The sequence below is a fragment of the Trachypithecus francoisi genome, unplaced genomic scaffold (genome assembly GCF_009764315.1).
Source record: "Trachypithecus francoisi isolate TF-2019V2 unplaced genomic scaffold, Tfra_2.0 Lachesis_group17, whole genome shotgun sequence".
In the NCBI taxonomy this organism is placed as follows: Eukaryota; Metazoa; Chordata; class Mammalia; order Primates; family Cercopithecidae; genus Trachypithecus; species Trachypithecus francoisi.
In genome coordinates, this window is record NW_022681462.1 from 19,539,320 (window position 1) to 19,556,337 (window position 17,018).

General features: G+C 44.4%; 1 protein-coding gene, 1 long non-coding RNA gene and 1 other non-coding gene across 3 annotated transcripts in view; 2 read left to right on the plus strand and 1 right to left on the minus strand.

Moving 5' to 3' along the window:
• The window catches only part of ANTXR1 (ANTXR cell adhesion molecule 1), a 246,617-nt gene that overhangs the window by 163,693 nt on the left and 65,906 nt on the right, over positions 1-17,018 (plus strand). The window contains exons 15-16 of the mRNA XM_033239293.1: positions 14,125-14,220; positions 14,833-15,000. Coding sequence (XP_033095184.1) covers positions 14,125-14,220; positions 14,833-15,000 — 264 coding nt within the window. The remainder of the gene's footprint in view (positions 1-14,124; positions 14,221-14,832; positions 15,001-17,018) is intronic.
• LOC117099782 overlaps positions 1-17,018 on the minus strand; it is a 211,724-nt gene that overhangs the window by 71,333 nt on the left and 123,373 nt on the right. The window lies entirely within an intron of this gene.
• Positions 15,213-15,319, plus strand: LOC117063220. Its single transcript, XR_004428818.1, has one exon. It is a non-coding gene; the product is annotated as a U6 spliceosomal RNA (small nuclear RNA).

A 17,018-nucleotide genomic window follows, 5' to 3' on the forward strand; every position in this document is an offset into this window, starting at 1 on the left:
TTGAAGTCAGGTAGCGTGATGCCTCCAGCTTTGTTCTTTTGACTTAGAATTGTCTTGGCAATGCGGGCTCTTTTTTGGTTCCATATGAACTTTAAAGCTGTTTTTTCCAATTCTGTGAAGAAACTCATTGGTAGCTTGGTGGGGATGACATTGAATCTATAAATAACCTTGGGCAGTATGGCCATTTTCATGATATTGATTCTTCCTATCCATGAGCATGGTATGTTCTTCCATTTGTTTGTGTCCTCTTTGATTTCACTGAGCAGTGGTTTGTAGTTCTCCTTGAAGAGGTCCTTTACATCCCTTGTAAGTTGGATTCCTAGGTATTTTATTCTCTTTGAAGCAATTGTGAATGGAAGTACATTCACGATTTGGCTCTCTGTTTGTCTGTTACTGGTGTATAAGAATGCTTGTGATTTTTGCACATTGATTTTGTATCCTGAGACTTTGCTGAAGTTGCTTATCAGCTTAAGGAGATTTTGGGCTGAGACAATGGGGTTTTCTAAATATACAATCATGTCATCTGCAAACAGGGACAATTTGACTTCTTCTTTTCCTAACTGGATACCCTTGATTTCTTTCTCTTGCCTGATTGCCCTAGCCAGAACTTCCAACACTATGTTGAATAGGAGTGGTGAGAGAGGGCATCCCTGTCTTGTGCCAGTTTTCAAAGGGAATTTTTCCAGTTTTTGCCCATTCAGTATGATATTGGCTGTGGGTTTGTCATAAATAGCTCTTATTATTTTGAGGTACGTTCCATCAATACCGAATTTATTGAGCGTTTTTAGCATGAAGGGCTGTTGAATTTTGTCAAAAGCCTTTTCTGCATCTATTGAGATAATCATGTGGTTTTTGTCTTTGGTTCTGTTTATATGCTGGATTACATTTATTGATTTGCAAATGTTGAACCAGCCTTGCATCCCAGGGATGAAGCCCACTTGATCATGGTGGATAAGCTTTTTGATGTGCTGCTGAATCCAGTTTGCCAGTATTTTATTGAGGATTTTTGCATCGATGTTCATCAGGGATATTGGTCTAAAATTCTCTTTTTTTGTTGTGTCTCTGCCAGGCTTTGGTATCAGGATGATGTTGGCCTCATAAAATGAGTTAGGGAGGATTCCCTCTTTTTCAATTGATTGGAATAGTTTCGGAAGGAATGGTACCAGCTCCTCTTTGTACCTCTGGTAGAATTCAGCTGTGAATCCATCTGGTCCTGGACTTTTTTTGGTTGGTAGGCTATTAATTATTGCCTCAATTTCAGAGCCTGCTATTGGTCTATTCAGGGATTCAACTTCTTCCTGGCTTAGTCTTGGAAGGGTGTAAGTGTCCAGGAAATTATCCATTTCTTCTAGATTTTCTAGTTGATTTGCGTAGAGGTGTTTATAGTATTCTCTGATGGTAGTTTGTATTTCTGTGGGGTCCGTGGTGATATCCCCTTTATCATTTTTTATTGTGTCTATTTGATTCTTCTCTCTTTTCTTTTTTATTAGTCTTGCTAGCGGTCTGTCAATTTTGTTGATTTTTTCAAAAAACCAACTCCTGGATTCATTGATTTTTTGGAGGGTTTTTTGTGTCTCTATCTCCTTCAGTTCTGCTCTGATCTTAGTTATTTCTTGCCTTCTGCTAGCTTTTGAAAGTGTTTGCTCTTGCTTCTCCAGTTCTTTTTTTTTTTTTTTTTTTTTTTGAGGCGGAGTCTCGCTCTGTCGCCCAGGCTGGAGTGCAGTGGCCGGATCTCAGCTCACTGCAAGCTCCGTCTCCCAGGTTTACGCCATTCTCCTGCCTCAGCCTCCCGAGTAGCTGGGACTACAGGCGCCCGCCACTCGCCCGGCTAGTTTTTGTATTTTTAGTAGAGACGGGGTTTCACCGTGTTAGCCAGGATGGTCTCGATCTCCTGACCTCGTGATCCGCCCGTCTCGGCCTCCCAAAGTGCTGGGATTACAGGCTTGAGCCACCGCGCCCGGCCCTCCAGTTCTTTTAATTGTGATGTTAGAGTGTCAATTTTAGATCTTTCCAGCTTTCTCTTGTGGGCATTTAATGCTATCAATTTCCCTCTACACACTGCTTTAAATGTGTCCCAGAGATTCTGGTATGTTGTATCTTTGTTCTCATTGGTTTCAAAGAACATCTTTATTTCTGCCTTCATTTCGTTATGTACCCAGTAGTCATTCAGGAGCAGGTTGTTCAGTTTCCATGTAGTTGAGTGGTTTTGATTGAGTTTCTTAGTCCTGAGTTCCAGTTTGATTGCACTGTGGTCTGAGAGACAGTTTGTTATAATTTCTGTTCTTTTACATTTGCTAAGGAGCGCTTTACTTCCAATTATGTGGTCAATTTTGGAATAAGTGCGATGTGGTGCTGAGAAGAATGTATATTCTGTTGATTTGGGGTGGAGAGTTCTATGGATGTCTATTAGGTCCGCTTGGTGCAGAGATGAGTTCAATTCCTGGATATCCTTGTTAACTTTCTGTCTCGTTGATCTGTCTAATGTTGACAGTGGAGTGTTGAAGTCTCCCATTATTATTGTATGGGAGTCTAAGTCTCTTTGTAAGTCTCTAAGGACTTGCTTTATGAATTTGGGTGCTCCTGTATTGGGTGCATATATATTTAGGATAGTTAGCTCTTCCTGTTGAATTGATCCCTTTACCATTATGTAATGGCCTTCTTTGTCTCTTTTGATCTTTGATGGTTTAAAGTCTATTTTATCAGAGACTAGGATTGCAACCCCTGCTTTTTTTTGTTCTCCATTTGCTTGGTAGATCTTCCTCCATCCCTTTATTTTGAGCCTATGTATGTCTCTGCATGTGAGATGGGTCTCCTGAATACAGCAGACTGATGGGTCTTGACTCTTTATCCAGTTTGCCAGTCTGTGTCTTTTAATGGAGCATTTAGTCCATTAACATTTAAGGTTAATATTGTTATGTGTGAACTTGACCCTGCCATTATGATATTAACTGGTTTTTTTGCTTGTTAGTTGATGCAGTTTCTTCCTAGCCTCGATGGTCTTTACATTTTGGCATGTTTTTGCAGTGGCTGGTACCGGTTGTTCCTTTCCATGTTTAGGGCTTCCTTCAGGGTCTCTTGTAAGGCAGGCCTGGTGGTGACAAAATCTCTAAGCATTTGCTTATCTGTAAAGGATTTTATTTCTCCTTCACTTATGAAACTTAGTTTGGCTGGATATGAAATTCTGAGTTTAAAATTCTTTTCTTTAAGAATGTTGAATATTGGCCCCCACTCTCTTCTAGCTTGTAGAGTTTCTGCCAAGTGGTCTGCTGTTAGTCTGATGGGCTTCCCTTTGTGGGTAACCCGACCTTTCTCTCTGGCTGCCCTTAAGATTTTTTCCTTCATTTCAACTTTGGTGAATCTGGCAATTATGTGTCTTGGAGTTGCTCTTCTCGAGGAGTATCTTTGTGGTGTTCTCTGTATTTCCTGAATTTGAATGTTGGCCTGCCCTACTAGGTTGGGGAAGTTCTCCTGGATGATATCCTGAAGAGTGTTTTCCAACTTGGTTCCATTTTCCCCCTCACTTTCAGGCACCCCAATCAGACGTAGATTTGGTCTTTTTACATAATCCCATACTTCTTGCAGGCTTTGTTCATTTCTTTTTCTTCTTTTTTCTTTTGGTTTCTCTTCTCGCTTCATTTCATTCATTTGATCCTCAATCGCTGATACTCTTTCTTCCAGTTGATCAGTCGGTTACTGAAGCTTGTGGATTTGTCACGTATTTCTCGTGTCATGGTTTTCATCTCTGTCATTTCATTTATGACCTTCTCTGCATTAATTATTCTAGCTATCAATTCTTCCACTCTTTTCAAGATTTTTAGTTTCTTTGCGCTGGGTACGTAATTCCTCCTTTAGCTCTGAGAAGTTTGATGGACTGAAGCCTTCTTCTCTCATCTCATCAAAGTCATTCTCTGACCAGCTTTGATCTGTTGCTGGCGATGAGCTGCGCTCCTTTGCAGGTGGAGATGCGCTCTTATTTTTTGAATTTCCAGCTTTTCTGCCCTGCTTCTTCCCCATCTTTGTGGTTTTATCTGCCTCTGGTCTTTGATGATGGTGACGTACTGATGGGGTTTTGGTATAGGTGTTCTTCCTGTTTGATAGTTTTCCTTCTAATAGTCAGGACCCTCAGCTGTAGGTCTGTTGGAGATTGCTTGAGGTCCACTCCAGACCCTGTTTGCCTGGGTATCAGCAGCAGAGGTTGCAGAAGATAGAATATTGCTGAACAGTGAGTGTACCTGTCTGATTCTTACTTTGGAAGCTTCCTCTCAGGGGTGTACTCCACCCTGTGAGGTGTGGGGTGTCAGACTGCCCCTAGTGGGGGATGTCTCCCAGTTAGGCTACTCAGGGGTCAGGGACCCACTTGAGCAGGCAGTCTGTCCGTTCTCAGATCTCAACCTCCATGTTGGGAGATCCACTGCTCTCTTCAAAGCTGTCAGACAGAGTCGTTCGGGTCTGCACAGGCCTCTGCTGCTTTCCCTGTTGTTTTTTTTAGCTGCACCCTGTCCCCAGAGGTGGAGTCTACAGAGACAGGCAGGTTTCCTTGAGCTGCTGTGAGCTCCACCCAGTTCGAGCTTCCCAGCGGCTTTGTTTACCTACTTAAGCCTCAGCAATGGCGGGCGCCCCTCCCCCAGTCTCGCTGCTGCCTTGTGGTTAGATTGCAGACTGCTGTGCTAGCAATGAGGGAGGCTCAGTGGCCGTGGGACCCTCCCAGCCAGGTGTGGGTATAATCTCCTGGTGTGCCCATTTGCTTAAAGTGCAGTATTGGGGTGGGAATTACCCGATTTTCCAGGTATTGTGTGTCTCAGTTCCCCTGGCTAGGAAAAGGGATTCCCTTCCCCCTTGCGCTTCCCAGGTGAGGCAATGCCTTGCCCTGCTTCAGCTCTCGCTGGTCGGGGTGCAGCAGCTGACCAGCACCGATTGTCCGGCACTCCCCAGTGAGATGACCCCAGTACCTCAGTTGAAAATGCAGAAATCACCGGTCTTCTGTGTTGCTCGTGCCAGGAGTTGGAGACTGGAGCTGTTCCTATTCGGCCATCTTGCTCCGCCCCCCCCCCCCCGCCAGTGACCTTTTCAATAGATAATACAAAAATTTATAATAGAAAAAGGAACTACTTTCTGAGATTCTGTGTAACCAACAGTGACACACTTGTATAAAGAGGGTACAAAGAGAAATTACTTGAAACTTGAAGAGCTCAGTAAAAGCAAGGAAGCTCCATTTTAACAACTAAGAGGGACATTTCCTGGGTTAAGGGTCTTCTCAAGTGGCACCAGTGAGGATCCCTCCCTAAGTCTCCAGTTATTCCAAATAACTGGCAGTTCATGGGAGAATGCAGTAATGGAGCACTTCATGTGATGGTTTTGTTCTGCATGTAATCACCTTCCATGGATTTTATGACCATATTTGAGTTTTTATCTGCCTCATTAGCCTGCAAAACACAGAGACCAGTTCAAGCTAGTCCAAGATGAAAGAACTCAGGTAGACTGTGGCTGGGTAAATAACTGAGGCAGCTCCAGACACCACCCTCACGGGCTTTCGATTTCACTGCTAGCAGCTCTGCTTCTCTCTGGGAATTTACTCCCTTCTGCCTTCTCTTACTGGCCTCCTCTCTGCCCTCGTAACTCTGGTTCATAGAGAGCCCTCTCCCCTGACTCTATCTGATATTTTCCATCTTCATTTCACCGTCTGCCCCCAGTGCTTATAGCCTGAGTCTCTCGATTTCCATCTTCCAGTTCCCAACAGGGGAAAATATTTGGTCCAGCTCATCTTTTCACTCCAGACCATAGATCATCAGTCACAGCTCACAGCCAACTGACAGACTGCTGCCCTTGGGTCACATCTGGCCAAAGAGAAGCTTCCTAGTAGGCCCCGTGGTCCTGGTGAGAATAGCTCCCCTCAGAAGGAGGAGTGGACCTGGTGCAGGCCCTGTGGCCTCTCTGAAATAGTATTGTTTCAGAAACAAAACTTCGGTCTCATTAAATACCATCAAAATAAAAGCTACACCCAGGAATCTAGGCCATATTCTCCCAACATCTGCCACTTACACAGGCTCCCAAAGATCCTATCGTTCCCAACTTCATGCATATTTGAAAGGCAACAGAGAGCAGGAAGCCCCATGACTGAATGTAAAGTGGGTTATGGCTTAGCCCCAAGCAGCTCCATGTCTCAGACACACACAGACCTACACATGAAGTAAATGTGCTGGAAAGAGAAGATGCTTCCTTTCCCATGTGCTTTCTTACTCTATCAAAGGCATAGCTCCAGAAACACCTGCCATTTTCTTCCTTAATCACACTGCCTTGGCCAGACCTGGGCTGGACAGATGACTAGTACATTTTATTTGCAATGAAAAACAAAACATTCCTTTCTTGGAGCCTAGAGCGCCTCCCCTCCTTCATTTCCCTTTGAAATCTTCTGGCTTAATCAACTAAATATTGTGTCAGAAATAAATCAAGAAACTACCCAAACTGGAGACGCAGGCAATAATAGATAAAACATTGTACTTTTTAGCATCAAGCAAACCAAGGTCTTAGAATCTGACTGGAGGGACATTAGAGAAGTCAAATAGGATAGAGGTAAAAGGTATGTAAGTAACCCCAATGTTTTTTGATGTTTAAAAATCTTATTTATTCAACAACTCTAGAATGAGTACCTCCTGTGGGCTAATAGCACGTGTGACATTCTCTGCCAGAGTTGCCTTAAGAGAGTGTGTAACTGGGCCAGGCGTAGTGGCTTAGCACTTTGGGAGGCCGAGGTGGGCAGATAACTTGAGACCAGCCTGGCCAACATGGCAAAACCCTGTCTCTACTAAAAATACAAAAAATTAGCTGGGCATGGTGGCACATGCCTGTAATCCCAGCTGATCAGGAGGCTGAGGCAGAAGAATTGCTTGAACCTGGGAGGCGGAAGTTGCAGTGAGCCAAGATCACACCACTGCGCTCCAGCCTGGGTGACAGAGTGTGACTCTATCTCAAAAAAAAAAAGAGAGAGAGAGAGAGAGTGTGTAACTGGACGTTTATAAAATTAGTGGCCTAATCAGTCCTACTCAGGAAGAAAGGCAAAGATTCCTGGTGGATATTGCATGTGAATGTATAAAAATTAATAATAATAGTGGTTAATTACTAAAGATGACATTTATTGAGCATTTATGACTATCCTGGCAGTGATGTGAAGCACTTTTTGTGGTATATTTCATTTCATCATTCAGCAGCCCTGAAACAAAAGTGTGCTATTATGAACTCCTGTCTTACAGATGCAAAACTGAGGTATAATGAGACTAAAATACCAGTTGCCCCAAGATTTCAGTTATTAAGTGATGGGACTGGGATTCAAACTTGTACCTGGAAAAGAAGCATAGAGCAGTCTTTCCTCACCCGTCCCTGAAGACGATATAGCTCCTGCAACCAAGAGCAAGGCCTCCGCTCCTTGTTGGGAGCATCAGGTGCCCCTTTCTTGAGTGGCAGTGTCACCCCTCTCTGACCCTGTCACTCAGACAGGGCACACAGCCCCTTTTAAGACTGATGTAAAGGTGGCTACTTATTTTCTGTGCTCTCTCTGTGGCCCTAGTGTGTAGCTATTCTCTTTAGCTCTCATCCCCATGTTTCCCGCCTGTCTTCTCTTTCATGCTCCCACATCACCATGTCTCATCATGAAACTTTAGAATGCATCTGGGAGCTTGGTATGGTGGCTCACTCCTGTAATCCCAGCACCTTGGGAGGCTCAAGCAGGATTGCTTGGGACCAGGAGTTTGAGACCAGCCTGGGCAACATAGGGAGACCCCCGTCTCTAGAAAAATAAAAATTAGCTTGGCATGGTGGCTGTCACACATGTGGTCCCAGCTACTTGGGAGAATGAGGCTGGAGGGCCGCTTAAGCCCAGAAGCTGAAAACTGCAGTGAGCCATGTTCGTGCCACTGCACTCTAGCCTGGGCAACAAAGCAAGACCCCAACTCTTCCAAAAAAAGAATGTGTCTTCTTGTTTTAATCATGGGTTAGTATATGTGCACTGGGGGGTGGGTGAGAGTGAGAACGGATGTGAATATGTGGACATCTATAGGTTGGTGTTTTGTATCTGAAGGGAGAGGGGTGCCTATTGAAGGCATTGATGCCCATCCAGTGAACAATAGGCACCTGGCTTTGAAGGATCAGCTTATTTTCAGATTTATTATTATGCTCACTGATCCTAACAATTTCTCTGTGGCAAGAAATGTTTAGATAGGAAAACTGAGCTATGGAAAATTATACAGAGCTAGATAGGTTGAACTCCTAATAGCAACAGGCCTGGCATCCTTCATGTCTACACAGACACCCAGAGTAGCCTCCACCCTGGAGGGATGAAGGGCCAAGCTACTGTCAGGGCATCTTCTTGCCAGTGACCATTAAATATACACACACACATACACACACACTCACACACATTCACACACATACACTCCAAACAGAAGTCCTAGAAAAGGCCCAAAATTCAGTATTCTATGTTTTCATACTTTAAATAAAAAAAAAAAAAAAAAAAGAACATTGCTGCTAGGAAAATAAACACTTTATTCTTTATTGAAGAATACAGGACAATCCTAGTGTTGTCTTTAATCACTTTGTTTACGTAAACAGATATAATGGTGCCATGACATGTGAAATGCGGCTCAGAATGGTGAAATCTTAAATCCTTCCGAATTTTTTCTATTTACAAACAGAAGTATTGCTGGATCTTTCTGACTTGCCAATTCACTCCTAGGAGTTTGCCTCCAAGACTGACATTGAGGGGATCTCCCTGACTTCTCCCCAAAGACCAGATGAGACAGTCCTACCAGTTCTACTTTAAGTTCTGCCCTTTGGAGCCTCCCAGACCTGGGAGTTTCTGTGGCCTTAGTCCTTTAATTCATGTCATCATTCTCACAAAACTCACTCCTCTATAAATGTAAACAATATTGTCGACAGTTGAGTTCTCTTTATTTTTCTCAAAACACAACACTGTGCTGGCAGGTGATGAGGACTCAATGATAGTTGCTTGAGTTAGTGAAGGAACTGACAAATAAAAGGCCCTTGTTGAGCTTATACATTTAAGATGTGCTCCAGGTCAATGACATTTAAAATTAATTTAAAAGCTGATTTAAAGCTACGGCCTTGGGCTTGATTCTCTTTCAGTTATGTGCTTCTTTTCATTGATAGTTCCTATTGAAACTTGCAGTGAATTGGGAATTGTGAGCCTTCTTGGGTCAAACTGGCCGTGTGGCTCTTCTAGTAAATGGATACCAGAGAAGCAGGAATGTTAAAGAACTTATCAACTGAGTCTGAGAGGGCCACCCTATGCACAACTCCAGGGGGCACTATTCACATCAAGTCTGTGGAGTTGTCCCGGGCACAGTCTACATGCAGGAGTGAGGCAGCCCCAGAATCTGGAAAATTAATTCCTTCTACCCTCTGGTTTGCTTAATAACTAACAGTTAAATGTGTTGCGTGAGTGGAAGGTGGAGTTGTGGAAACATGAGGAGGGAGCATTGCATTCTCTGGGGAACCCGGGAGTTCTTCGCAGAATAGGTTACACTTAAACAACATGAAGGGATGGGTAGAAGAAATGGGAGAAGGGCTTTCCAGGCATGTGGAGCCCTGCATGTTGAAGCGCGGAGCTGCACAAAAGCCTGGCATGATTGGGAAAGATGGGAAAAGTTCAGGGTCTGAGAACAGCACAGGGCTAATCCAATTACAGGCTAACCAAGTGAGTTCAGAGACTTCATCCTCTACAGCTGTTCCTTCCTCAAGCAGGACTGTGCCTGCAGGCACACCCAGGTCTGCCTGAGGACATGCAGGTCAGAAGGGGCCTCTACCATCTGAGGAATGTGCTGCCATTTCTGTTACCAGCCAGCTGGACGTCTGGAGCCACCACATCCTTTCAGATTTAAACACAACTTCCCTTGATGGGAAACCAGCCTCCCTCCCCAATCCCTGCGGTTTCTCCCAGGCACCACTGACTCCTACTCCTTGCTTCTTCCGCGTTATCTCATCTTCTCGGTTTGCTAGACACGATCTAGCAGCACTGGCACACATCCAGCTGCGCAGCAAATTTTACTGAAGGTTTAAAAATATAGTGCAGCCCACAACCCCTGACGGAATAGTAAAGGGCCTCTTCTTTACCACCGGCCACTCCCACCACTCGGGGGGATGGGGGGTCGTGGCAGTTTGCTGGTAACTCGGCCCCACTCTGTTCTGCTTGTCTTCTCATTCCCCACAAACCCCTGATTTCTCATCCAAAGCAATTGGGCTCATCCAGCCCCATCCTCCAATATCCATAGAGGACAGCAAGGTTTTTGTTTTGGTTTGGTTTGGTTTACTAAAGGAAAGCCAGCTCACACTGAGGATTTCTATACTGGTGTTTTCTCCCCCCTCCTGCTACCATCCTTGAAGGGCAGTGTAGGAGGAAGTTCTCAAGAGCCTTTATGATATAATGAGATGTAAAAATCCACCCTCCGGTGCTGCCGAGTTTCTTAGTGGCCTTGCTGACGGGCTGGGATTCTACTCCATCCATTTTTGGCCAAATGAAAAGACACATCAAAGATTCCCTTCTCTTCCTGGGAATTGCAAAACCCTTCTGTCTCCAGAATGTGTAAACAGACCCATGCGAACTGCAGGGGAAACTCTGACTCTCCCGTCCGTCCGTCAGCCCCTGGGCCTTTGTGCTGCCTGGTGCTGTTGTCTGAGCTTGGCAGGCCAGCGCCGGTCAGGGGATTAAGCGACGGGCTCGGTGGCGCTGCAGCGTATGGAGATTGCCCAAGCCCTAGGCATTTCCTGTTGCCAGAAGGCCAGGCCCTGCCTGGGGCCTGAGCACGGGGGCGGCACCTCCTTCCCCAAGCCAGGGACAAGAGGGAGGGGCCAGGGACTAGTGGGAGGGGCCAGGGACTAGAGGGAGGGGTCAGAGACTAGAGGGAGGGGCCAGGGACTACAAGGAGGGTTGCCCCGGTGTGCAAGCGTAGCCTGGAAAGCAGTGGAAAACGGCTTTATGCATCTTACTATATCCTGAGCACTCAACGGGGTTGCGAATTAGAGAAAGCCAATTGTAAATCCTTCTTTAAGTTCTTTTCATAAAATATAGGGGGAGAAAAATCCCTGGACAAGGCATCAGAAAACCACACCAGAACTTCACCTTCAGGAATCACTTCTTTTCTCTAGATCTGACTCCTCTTCTGTGCAGTGAAACAAGGCTTAATTAGATGAGCTCCTAGATGATTAAGAGGCTCATGAACCTAGTTGAGTCCCCTGTGGAATAAAGCGTCTTTATTCTTGGAGTTTCTTAACGTTGGTGGTGTTGCTGTGTTCAGCTTTAGGGTATAGAATTTCTGTCATCTCCTTTGGAACACTGCCCCAGAGCGGGAATGCCCAGGCTTTCAGAGCCATATTTTGTTATCTATGTTCACAGACACTTACACAGAAACATACGTCCACCGCCAATGTAAAGTTTAACCACATATAGGATATATAAGATTCCTGCTTTCACATCACAAGGTGAAAGAAACCTCTGAAATTATAAGGTAAAATCATATGAACTGTAATATTTATTGTGTTGGGGACTTTATTTTGTCATATTTTGCAGTTGTAAATTATCAAAATTAAGGTCAGGTGCGGTGGCTCACACCTGTAATCCCAGCACATTGGGAGGCTGAGGTGGGAGGATCACTTGAGCCCAGGAGTTTGTGACCAGCCTGGGCAACGTGGCAAAAACCCGTCTCTACAAAAAAAAAATAGAAAAATTAGCGGGGCACATTGATATGTGTCTGTAATCCTAGCTATTCAGGGAGGCTGAGGTGAGAGAATTGCTTGAGCTGGGTTAGTTGAGGCTGCACTCCAGCCTGGGTGACAGAGTGAGACCCTGTCTCCAAAAAGAAACCAAAAACAAGTATCGAAATTAGCAGGTACAAGGGGAAGTCAAAAATGAGCGAGTATTTGTTGCCATCAAATGATTGCCATCAAATGCCACAGAAGAACAAAATCCAGACTGGCCAATGCTGAGAAACAAACGAGAATGAGGTTGCATGAGTTCAAATCCAGCTCTGTCACTTAGAAGCTGAGTGACTGAAGTCATTTAACTTCTCTATTCTCATTCTCTAAAATAGGAATAATAACACCATGTACCTTCTTGGATGGTTGCAAGATTAAAGGATTAATAATAATTTAAAGCACTTAGAAGAGTGACTGGCACATAACATGGGAAAGGCTGCATAAATTCAATGGTGTGTTATCATGAATGCAATATGTGTTTATTGAGTACCTACTTTGCACTTAGAATACAAGGGTCAGCAGAATCTAAGAGAGAGCAACCAAGTAAGAGAGAGAGGGACACCCAAGTGTCAGCTGTCAGAATGTTGTACATCCTAGTCTGCTATGACCTCTCTGTCCTTCAAGATGTATTAAATTTTTAAAAATCATTTTAAAGAAGACTGCCCATCCCAAGCACAACATGTAACTCAGGGAGTCTTAATGTGCCAACATGTTTCTGCTTGCTTTGTCACCTTTCGTCCTGACCTCTCCTGCCTTTGCTTCTTTGTACCTTGCCTCCTGCATGGGTACCCCATCCCACGCAGTGGTACCCTGCATAGAACTTCACCCAAATGCCACCAAAACAAGGCTGTGAGAAGCAGGCTTCGGCATTGTGAGCAATTTCTCCCTCTTTTGTTCATTCCTCTGCTTTATCAACCCCTTTTCCAGCTTTCTTTCTCTACCCAGAAGAGAAATCATGCCACTTCCTTATAATCCATCCATGACTGTAAACGGTGATATTTTTCTCCCCACAACAAGAATAATTACAGTGCCAAGATGAAGAGCAGTCGCTACATCTCCTCCCTTTTTTCCATCCATAAAGTTACAAGTTCCTCTTGTCTTCTTTCTTCATCTTAAAAAATATAAACACTAACTTCTTGTCACTGAGCTAAGTTGCAGACACTAAATTAACTTCTTTATTTGAGTCATCTCATTTAACTTGTTTGTAAATTCAACAGATAATTCTTGGGCACCCACCACATGCTATGTAGTGCTGTTCTAAAAACTGGGAATACAACTGTAAGCATGACAAAAGCCTCTGTGGAACGTACGTTCTAGTGTGGAGAGACAGATATTAAGTAAATATCAAGCCATGATGAGATGCTTAACTAAAAATAAAACAGATTGATGGGATGGAGAGACTGACTACTTTAGAAGAAATTTCCAGGGGAGGCTTCTCTGAGGAGTGATATGAAAATCCATCCATCAGAAGATGGGGTAGGGAAAGTGCTTTCCTGGACAAGAGGACAAGGGGACACTGTGCACAGGCCCCAAGACAGGAATTTGCCCAGAGTATTTGAGAGAGGGCAGGCAGGCTGGAGCTCAGGAGGAGGGGGGGCGCATGATAAGGAAGAAGGCCAGAAAGGTGAGCAAAGGCCAGAACACACAGGGCAGGGCTGGCATTTGCACTTACCCTGCTGCTTTGTGGAGAACAGATCATAGGTGAGTCTAAGGGCAGCAGGAGGCCAGTTGGGAAGCTACCACAGTGTCCAGGAGCAAGTGCCTGGGGGCGTGGGCCCAGGGTGGTGGTTGGGGTGGAGAAGTCAACAGATTTTAGATCTTTAAGTAGTAGCAACAGAACTAGCTGGCAAGTTGGGACAAGTGGGAGAAAGGCAGTAAAGAAGAGAGAGTGACTTCCAGGCAGTGGGGAAGACTACAGGAGGAGCACGTTTAGGGTAGGGAAATCAGGATATCTCTGCGGTGGTATTGTTGAGATCTTTTTTAGCCCCCAAATAATGTGAATGTCAAGTGAGTAGTTGGAGTTCAGAGGCATCAGGGCTGAAGATATAAATTCACAAGTCATCAGCATGTAGGTGGGGTTAGATGCGGTTCCCACAAAGGAGTAGAGCTGTAGAAAAGAACAAGAGAACAGGACTGTACCACAAACTTACCAGGTAGCACTGCTTACATTCCCACTCTATAGATAAGGAAAACAAGCTTAGGTGGTTTCAGTGCTTGGCCCAAAATCCCAGCAAACAGTAGCACTGGGATTGTACTCTAGGCAGTCTGACTCTACAAGCTCTACTGCTAATCACTCAGCCATAGTAGGCAGGTCCACACAGCAGTGCTGTTTTGCTTCCTTCATGTGCCACAATTTCTCTGCAGGAAGAAGATGATGATGGTCTGCCTAAGAAAAAGTGGCCAACGGTAGATGCCTCTTATTATGGCGGGAGAGGCGTTGGAGGCATTAAAAGAATGGAGGTAAGAGGACAGTTTAATATACACTTATCTATGTGCTGACTACTCCCATCCAGGTACCAGCCAGGCCCGACCCTGCTTAGCCTCTAGGTATCAGGCATGCTCAGGGCGGTATGGCCGCAGACCACGCTGACCGCTCAATGTCAGAAACCCAAAGGAAATTGCTGCAAACCTGCTTGAGGTCTGTTGGGGATATGGACTCTAAGGCAGACAGATGGAGAGATAGGAGGCACAGCCTTTTCACTGTGCGCTCCCATGTCTTGCCCACTGTGAGTCAGAGCAGGGAACACATCAGCTCAAACTTCCTCGTGATTTTTTTTCTCACTGAATTAAAATCCAAAGTTCATAGCTGTACCTGCAAGGTCTTTGCGTGTACTGTCCCCGCTGCCTGGACAATTCCTCCCTAAATATCCATCCATGTGGTTCACACTCTCTGCTCCTTCGATTCTCCCCTTTTCTCTTTTTCCACAGTTTCCCTCTTCCCTGGTCCTGAAAACCCAAAGGAATCCAGGGTTGGGTAGCATTCACATTGCAACTCATGCAGTATTTGTCATTCTCATTCTCGAGGGGCAGCATATTTTGTCATTTTGTTTCATTGTATTTTATTTATTTTAGGTTCGTTGGGGAGAAAAGGGCTCCACAGAAGAAGGTGCTAAGTTGGAAAAGGCAAAGAATGCAAGAGTCAAGATGCCAGAGCAGGAATATGAATTCCCTGAGCCACGAAATCTCAACAACAATATGCGTCGGCCTTCTTCCCCACGCAAGTGGTACTCTCCAATCAAGGTGTGTCTCTCTACTCAAAAATCTATCATCAGTCCTGATAAAACACTTACATAGTGAAGAATCAGAATCTTTCCAAGTAATAAAATCCTAACCTAAAATCCAGCTTATCACAGGGGAACAATTATCTAAAATTATGGACTTGAAGTACAAGTAATTACTATCAATTTCCACATAATCTGGGTTGAAAACTAGGCTTTTTAAAAATCACCATGGTGCTCACTTCTGCAACACATATACTAAAATTGGAACAATATACAGAAGATTAGCATGACCCCTGGGCAAGGATGACATGCAAATTCATGAAGTGTTCCATATTTTAAAAAAAAAAAAAATCACCATGGCAAAGTAGTGGAAAAAGCATGGACTATGAGTCAAGTAACTTGGGTAGTAACCCCAGAGAGTGACTATAAATTTCCATAACATCTCGTAACTTCACTTAGTAGACAATCTACTGTCTAAGAAAAATGGCAGCATTCTCCTTGATGCTAATCTCTACTCCTTTTGCCATAACATAAGCCCATTCCCTTTTATTTGAGCCTCCTGCCAGTGTGTCGGGGCCCACCAGCAAATCTCAGTGGCCATGGATCTAGGACTCACTCTTCCTGGTTGTGAACAAATCTTTTTTCTCCACCATCTCTCTTTCCCCCACACCTCCAGAGCTTAAAATCCTCTTTGGTTATTGGGAAGCGTAAGCCATAGGAGGCAGTAAATGCTTCCTAAAGACCTCTTTTTTATTTTATTTATTTTTTGAGACAGGTTCTCACTCTATCACCCAGGCTGTAGTGCAGTTGTGTGATCTCTGCTCACTGCAGCCTCGACCTCCCAGGCTCAAGCCACCCTCCCAGGTAGCTGGGACTACAGGCACACCACCACACCCAGCTAATTGTTGTATTTTTTTTTTTTTTTTTTTTGAGAAACGGGGTTTTGCCATGTTGCCCAGGCCTGTCTTGCACTCCTGAGCTAAAGCAGTCTGTCCACCTTGGCCTCCTGAAATGCTAAGATTACAGGCATGGGCCACCATGCCCAGCCTGAAGGCCTCTTTTCTATTCCTCTTGGTCCAAATGGCTTTGAATTCACATGATTGAATTAACACCTTCACTCTTTAGCCGTGCCCATACACATCTGCACTATGCCACTTATCAAAGAGCACTGGAAAATTATAGTTGAAAAGATCTGGACATAATCTGTTCCCACTCTCTGATTTTATACTAAGATAGGCAAAGTCCTTGTTCTGCTGAGGTCTGGAACCCAAGGTCTCTAACTCAGGGCTACAGACTCCAGTTTCATGCTGCAAACAGAATTGAGCCAACTCCAAAACCTCAAGTCAAAGACTCAATAGAGCCAGCTCCCATCACCATCCATACACACATACACACACACACACACGCACACACACACATACACAGCCTTACCCCCTCCAATAGCAACAAAGATTATTTTCATCATTCGCTGAGTTAATTTGCTAATTTTGGAGCAGGACTTCTCCAACAAAATCAAAAGAAGTACCATTGCAGGCAGCGTAGCGAAACGTTATTGATGGTCACCTTTCCTCAGCTGAGCTAGCTCAAGCTCACCTGAATTGCCACGCATTTCTATTTTGTTTTGCCATGTTTAAAGCAGTGAGATTCTTTTTTTAGGACAAGCCTGCCCCCTGGGGTAATGGATTGAACTCTGAAAAGATGTGGGCAAAATGCAGCTCGCTTGACTAACAGCTGTTTGCTTCTAATTATTTTCTAATGAAGAACATGCAGTGGCGTGCATGTGTGTGCAGACAGGAAGGAGCCAAGCAGATTCTCAGCCATGAAGAAGAACGGGAATTTTCTGTTATGCCATTCTCAGGAATCTGTACCTTGTGACTAATGCCACATCTTTGGTTACAGCCAGGTTTTTGTTTCTGTAATCTAGGACACTGAGAGAACATTAATTCTGTTTGAAAACTCCAGTTTCTACTTGAGAGCATATTATTCCTCTATTGACTGGCAGTTTAGGACTGAATTTGATGAGATAAATAAGTATGT